Source organism: Gymnoscopelus microlampas, assembly GCF_963454915.1.
Source record: "Gymnoscopelus microlampas genome assembly, chromosome: 3".
Lineage (NCBI taxonomy): Eukaryota > Metazoa > Chordata > Actinopteri > Myctophiformes > Myctophidae > Gymnoscopelus > Gymnoscopelus microlampas.
Window position 1 is genome coordinate 44,560,195 of NC_139940.1, and position 7,518 is coordinate 44,567,712.

The 7,518-nt window shown below is 41.2% G+C and overlaps 1 protein-coding gene across 1 annotated transcript; it reads left to right on the forward strand.

Moving 5' to 3' along the window:
• Positions 1–2,138: 2,138 nt before the first annotated feature.
• LOC311041680 (uncharacterized protein) lies at positions 2,139–3,628 on the forward strand. The gene is made up of 2 exons (XM_084052163.1): positions 2,139–2,218; positions 2,876–3,628. Exon 2 carries the CDS (start codon positions 2,887–2,889, stop codon positions 3,454–3,456), a length of 570 nt encoding a protein of 189 aa, XP_083908289.1. The 5' UTR covers positions 2,139–2,218; positions 2,876–2,886; the 3' UTR covers positions 3,457–3,628.
• The last annotated feature ends 3,890 nt before the right edge of the window (positions 3,629–7,518 follow it).

Genomic DNA, 7,518 nt, shown 5'->3' on the forward strand with positions numbered 1-7,518 from the left:
TCTGTATTTACTCTTTCTCCAATTGAAGTACAGCTCGTTTCTCCCCGCGAGAGCATTTAAAAGTATTATTTCATTTTTCAGTAGAGCTTATAAGCAGCAGTGCAGGTCAGGTTAAGATGACAGCGGCGCCCCTGTGTTTACATGCAGGGAATTCTCTATTGTAGAGCTATGCCAAGCACTCTGTCTGTCTGTCTGTCTGTCTGTCTGTCTGTCTGTCTGTCTGTCTGTCTGTCTGTCTGTCTGTCTGTCTGTCCCCTACTCTCCAAATACTCCGACTTCCAACCAGTGGTGGAAAAAGTAGTCAAATGTTTTACTCAAGTAAAAGTATCAACTGCAATGTAGAAATGTAGAAAACTGCAAAGTAAAAGTCCGGAATAAAAACTTTACTTGAGTAAAAGTATTGGTATCAAAATGTACCCATTTCACAAGTTTTCAAATGTGTAAAATGTATAAAAAGTCCTTCGAAAATAGCCGAACAGCTATTTTCAAATGGCCGAAATGTAAGGGCTAAAGTGGGAAATGCATGTTTTGTAATGATAATCAAACAAAAACTAACTGGCAACTAAAGTTTTCAAATAATTGTAGTGGAGTAAAAGTACAATATTTGCCTCTGAGATGTAGTGGAGTAGAAGTAAAAGTATTAGAAATTGGAAATACTCAAGTAAAGTACAAATACCTCACAATTGTACTTCAGTACAGCACTTGAGTAAATGTACTACACCACTGCCTTCTACTCTTCCAAGGACATTCATTCAGTGATGATAATACAGACGAAAAGTCTCTCTTATTCATAAACACTGACATGACACACAAAACCGTCAATGGCGTGAAAGGGAACCACTTTGCCGAACTGAGTCATCCCCCTGAAGAGGGTCTGACAACAATGGCTGGTCCATTCAAAAGGTAGAATTCACACAGGCATATAATTGGCCGGCTGTATAAATCTCATCAATTCAAATCAAACCGGATCTGTAAACAACGTTCATATAGCTCTCTGACGGCGTTAGATAAACACCACGGTGGAGCATGGTGATTATGATGGAGTGAAACATGTAGTAATTGTCCCTAAAAAGTCTGTTATGCTCTCTCTTTGTTGACTCTTTGTCAGCATGTCGAGCGCTTTCACAGCATTCAGCCATTCACATGATGACAAATGTTTACAGTTAGGTGGAGACACGTTTTGTCTCTATTGGCTGCTGTTATACACTGACTGCTATTGTGTATGTTGTAGATGTTTGCTATTCTTTTTTTCCCTATCATTATTGTCGTTTATCTTATTAGCCTGCTGCTGTAATGTCTAAGCAAAGGTATGTTTACCGTTTTGTACCTGTACAGTAGACCAGGAGTCTTCAACAGGGGGTCTCAGAGATGCTCCAGGGGGGGGGGCGCCGAATCTTTGTGTGATAGGAACTTTTTTTTTTACATTAACCACTTGAACCCTCGCATCTCTATTCTGGGGGGAACATTAGCCGAAAATAGCATATCTACAAGCTTGTAGATCGGCTATTTTCGGCGAAGAGGTTTGGTGTAGAGGGGAAAAAGAGCAGACCAAGTACCGTGCCAAAGGTCAAGTTTACAAAGTATTGAGGGTTTAAGTCGCTAAATGTCTGAAAACACACATTTAACATGAATCCAATATGTAGTGGGGGGTCCCTGCTTCATCTCTCTCTTAGCTAAGGGGTCCTTGGCCTGAAAAACGTTGAAGACCCACTAGACATAACAGTAAAAAACCTTGAAACTAAATAGATTTCCAGTGCGCCCTCACCCACAGACATGTGCTGTACAGCGCGCCTATTGGGCACCTGTTTGACTGTGTGATATAAATGAGTTGCTACACTAGACCAAGAGTCTTCATCATGCACCGACAATAGCTGATATACAAGCTCAAAGTGTGTTACGTTGTGAGATGTTGTGAGCTTGCAGATCAGCGATTCATTTATCCACAGCTGGGTGAGTGAAAGAAGAAGTTCCCATCTTCATTTTAGCCCACAATATCCTGTGAGGTACTGTAAATAGAGACTTGAGCACAAAGGCACCCCATGTGTGCTAATTTCCTTCCTCTTAGATGAAAGTGAGAGTGTCTCATATCTCATCGTAAGATAGAAGAAGCTGCATTGTTAGGCTTCTATTATAAATAAGGGACATCTGCAGTGCAAAATCAAGCATTTGGTTGTAGTCTGCAGGTGCACTTGGAGAGGACTGATACACTCACATTAAGGTACGTTGTACACATTTGTTGGGAGCGAGAGAAAACGAAATAGTTGTTTATGTCTGTTATCTATTTATTTACCCCAAGATCACTATACTGGAAGAAGTACTATATAAGATATTTTACTTAAGTAAAAGAAGCAATACCACAATATAAAAATACTCTGTTACAAGTAAAAGGCCTGTGTTCAAAATGTTACTTGAGTAAAAGTACAAAGGTATTGGCATCAAAATATACTTAAAGTAAAATATACAAAATACAGTAAAATATACAAAATATACTTAAAGTACAAAAATGTTTGAAAATAGCAGATCTACAAGCTCACAACGTGTCGCGATGTGATGTTTTGTGAGCTTGTAGATCTACTATTTTCAGATAGCCTATGTATAAAATAGGGCTAAAGTGGTTAATGTGTGTTTTATAATATAATGATTTATATCTGCAAAGTAACTAGTAGGCCTAACTAAAGTTTTCAAATAATTGTAGTGGAGTATAAAGTACAATAATTGCCTCTGAGATGTAGTGGAGTAGAAGTAAAGGTATTGAAAATTGGAAATACTCCAGTAAAGTAAAAAATACCTCAAAATTGTAATTAAGTACAGTACTTGAGTAAATGTACTTGGCTACTTTACACCACTGCTATACACAATGGTCTTCTTTTCATAGATAACACTTGCATGATGGCACAAGGCACGAGGATGCACTCCTTGCTCCATTTCATGGCGTTAATCGTCCTGGCCTCAGCTCTGACCACGCTGGACTCAGACGCAGAGCTGCAGGGGACGGGGTTCGGTCGCCCGCCTCCTCGCCACGGACTGCCGCTGCTTCGATGGTACGCTAAGGCGTGCTTGGACAACAACATGAAGGCCCTGTGTAAACCTGTGCCAGGCGAGTACGGCTTCCACAAGTTCAAGAACAGAGGTCAAGTGCCACTGCTCCCAAAACTGAAGGACAAGGGACAGTACGGCTACTATACACTCGGCAACCTCAATGCTAAACATGCTCAGGACCTGCCAGAAGAAGTGAAGAAGGACTACGACCGCGACAACCCTCTCAGCAACATGGACAGAGTACTGGTGAAGTACAACAGGAACAACAAGCGCATTGAAGAGATCTACATCTCCGCTCATTACGAGCCAGAAAAGACGTACAAGATCGGCCCCCATCTCCTTGCCTCCCTCAGACAGCAGCTAATGTTCATTTACATGGATAATGTGATGATGTACATTGAACACAAAAGCGTTTAGCTAAGCCTTTTTCTAACCTTTAACTTTCTTAAACATGGTGGAAAATGTTCAGATATGATATGACTTTAAATAATTGTGTTATTTGAGACCTTCTTTCCTTTACAGACCAAAAAATACAAAATATAAAATGTAGTGTCTGCCATGGTGAGACTAATTTGGCTACATCTTGCTTTTATCTTCATGGCCACTGACAGCATGTCTGTGTTCACAGAATGTGTTGAATTAATTGTTGAACGCTTCTTTGACTTACTATATTCAATAAGTCAAGTTTCGGCTGGGAGTTTTCTTTGTGTCTTCCTACCAGTGGTGTAAAGTAACTAAGTACATTAAATTAAACTTAAGTAAATTGTCCTTAAGTACAATTTTGAGGTATTTTTACTTTACTGGACTTCCTTCCAATTTTCAGTACTTTTATATTCTACTCCACTACATCTCAGAGGCAAATATTATACTTTTATTCCACTACTATTATTTGAAAACTTTAGTTACTTTTTTAAAAGTTGTTTTTTATGTTAAAGTGTGTGTGTGTGTGTGTGTGTTTTTTTTTAAATTATTATTACAAAACATGCATTACCCACTTCAGCCCCATATACATTTCGGTATGCTACGCATTGTAAGCTTGTAGATCTGCTATTTTCAAAAGATTTTAATACATTTTATACATTTGAAAACTTGTGAAATGGGACATTCTGCATAATGAGGACTTTTACTTTTGTACTTTAAGTAGCCTATATTTTGATGCCAATACTTTTGTGCTTTTAGTCAAGTAAATTCTGAATACAGGACTTTCACTTTTAATTAAATAAAACGAGTACTTCTTCCACCTCTGCTTCCTGCATGGCATGAACTGTAAATGAAACCACTGCCAGCAGTATTTACTGCATGGCACCGATAGTCAATTTGCCATTCAACATTATCACCCTTTAAGCCTTAATTCTTCTTATTATGGCTGTATACTTCTTCACATGCCGTAAAACACCTACAACCTCACAGCAACTCAAGCATTACTCTATTGCATCAGCTTCAAGTCTAAACTGTGATTTTGGAATGGCCATACCTTTGATTTATTAAACAACATAAACCATGGGAGTTTTAGAGCGGATTCAGACTGGGTCCGATTGATTCGAACCGTTCCCAAGTACGATTGGCCTCTCTCAGCTGGCCAGCATTCACATTGGCCAAAATTCTTCCGTACTCGAGTAGCTACACGTCATGCAACAGTAATGGTAAATATGTGCCTCATGGGGGCGCTGTTGACTATGGGGCTTAGGGAGATAGAGAATGTCATTCACAGAAGAAGAGTCACTTGTCAGAGTTTAGAGTGAATAATAAAGTTTGACGGTGTTCCTGACGTTGTCTTGAGTTATAATAATAACAGAACAGCAATACACAACCAAAGCAGTGTGTGCATTGTAACGTTGTCTCTTGCGTCTCTGTTATTATCAATATGATACGTCACGTCACTGATGCATCCTTGGTATTTTAGCAGTGACGTCACGGACTAATCCTTGGTATATTTATCCTTATATATACGTTCGCCACGCATGTGTTTTTTGTTTATTATTTTTCACGGCTCGCACTACTCAAACACTAGCGGGATTATTATTTCTTGTCAACATTCAAGTAGAACTATGAGAAGGTATGACCCAGCTAAAATAATGCGTCATTATAAAAATATATAAATGATATATGATTAGCAGTCCACTTCCTTCTCTTGGTACGGATGGATTCACACTGCCGCGTTCCGTTCCTGAGTCCGCAGCAATCGGACCCGAGACTACCTCGGAAGGCGGTCTGGCGTGGTCCAGGGTGCGCACCCCGGACCATAGTGTGAATCCGCCCTTAATGTGAAGGTGTGCATGCATGTGCTCAAGCGTACACATGCGTGTGTGTGTGTGTATGTGTGTGTGTGTGTGTGTGTGTGTGTGTGTGTGTGTGTGTGTGTGTGTGTGTGTGTGTGTGTGTGTGGTGCGTGCGTGCGTGCGTGCGTGCGTGCGTGCGTGCGTGCGTGCGTGCGTGCGTGCGTGCGTGCGTGCGTGCGTGCGTGCGTGCGTGCGTGCGTGCGTGCGCGTGTGCGTGAGCGTGAGCGTGCGTCGCTGCAAGGCGAGAAAGATGCAGTTTAGTTTTCACACATGTTTTTTCTCTGTAGCTTCACAGTGTTCTTACTGGTAGGAAGATGCAAGGTGAGAAACAAACAAGAGGCTCAACGCTCTGAGTGTAGCTGACCACAAGAGTGAGGGGACAGGAAAAGTTGCAGCTAGCCACACATTTCCTGCATCTCAGCTATGCTATGCTACGCAGACGTACAACAGAGGGTTTTTTTTCCTTTGTGGTCACATGTCTAGACTTCAGGGTCAGGGTGCTAGCTGCGACACAACTCTATTATTCTCACTGGTGTTTTTGTAACGTTTTAACAACACCAATCTTGTATGGGGGTCCCTGATCTGGCACAATATATTTTCAGATATGGGTCAAATAAAAATAATTTTGTGATTCTACCAGACATTGTTTCAGATGCACAAATATCAAACATGTTTGATAATCATCAGGATGGCACCAAAGCGTCTGTAATGTCAAGGACCCCTGTATAGCAGTCTCTTGTATGGGGGTCCCTGGTGCAAAATATTTTCAGACAAGGGTACGTGACCAAATACAAATTAACTTGGGGATCCTTGACATGAAAACGTTTGAGAACCACTGGTATATTTTTTGCAGAAGTGACAAAACAGGATGTGTGTGTGTGTGTGTGTGTGTGTGTGTGTGTGTGTGTGTGTGTGTGTGTGTGTGTGTGTGTGTGTGTGTGTGTGTGTGTGTGTGTGTGTGTGTGTGTGTGTGTGTGTCACTAGGAGTCTCACACTTGGAAATACATTTTAACTCGCCCTGTACATTTACACAATAATTGAAGAACCTTGTTTGCATTCCAATATGCCTGATTTATACTTAGTAGCGCACCTGTGTCACGGCCTGAAAATCGCTGATCTACAAGCTCAAGCAGCTTGAAGCAATGTGAGCTTGTAGATCTGCTGTTTTTGGTGTGCAACACTGGTGCACAACTAAGTACAACTGAGGTTAAAATGTCACACAGATTTATTTTAAAATACCATTTATAAAATTGGGTGTCCCAACATGTTGATGTCCTCACAAATATAGTAATACACATTGTTTGGGGAGGTTTGGAGGTGTTTACATCTGGCTGCTGGATTATAACTATTATAACTCAAAAAATATTTCACATTTTTTCAAAATTGTTCTAAATATTTTGAAAATAGCAGGTCTACAGACTCACTGTGCATAGTGAACACGTTGTGAGCTTGTACATCTGCTATTTTCAAATGGCCAATGTGTAAAGGTTTAAAAACTTGTTAAAATGATTTTGAGTCTATATTCACTCATTTACCCAGGACCACTTTGAGAACCACCGGTCTAAATAAACAAAACAATTTCCTGATGGTTACTGTGTGTGTGTTTGTGTGTGTGTGTGTGTGTGTGTGTGTGTGTGCGTGCGTGCGTGCGTGCGTGCGTGCGTGCGTTCGTGTCACTGCAGAGCGAGAAAGATGCCGTTTAGTTCTTGATTTCACATGAGAAGTGTCCTAGGTGACCACATGGCTGTTATACCTGTATTTTTCGCATGTTTTCTCACGTGGTTTTTCTCTGTAGCTTCACAGTGTTCTTACTGGCAGGAAGGAGCAAGGTGTGAGACTAACAAAAGGCTCAACGCTCTGAATACCTGACCATAAGAGTGAGGGGGCAGGAAACGTTGCAGCTAGCCACACATTTCCTGCATCTCAGCTATGCTGAGATGCGAAACTGGCCCGGTCGCACGCACAAATCAGTACACAGTATCTCTATAGTCAAGTGATCAACACGGATCTGTCCGATTTTCCATATTCCATCCTGATTGGCTAAGGTTGCCTTCCAAAGTTTGCAGGATTGGTCCGTTTTGAACAAAATGCCTCAAATCATGAATGCAGCTTACGATTACGATGTGTGTGCGTGCGTGCGTGCGTGCGTGCGTGCGTGCGTGCGTGCGTGCGTGTTACTGCAGAGCGAGAAAGATACCGT

What these genes read in the sequence shown, in the direction of transcription:
- LOC311041680 (XM_084052163.1), top strand. Translation starts at nt 2,887, where the DNA reads ATGATGGCACAAGGCACGAGGATGCACTCCTTGCTCCATTTCATGGCG.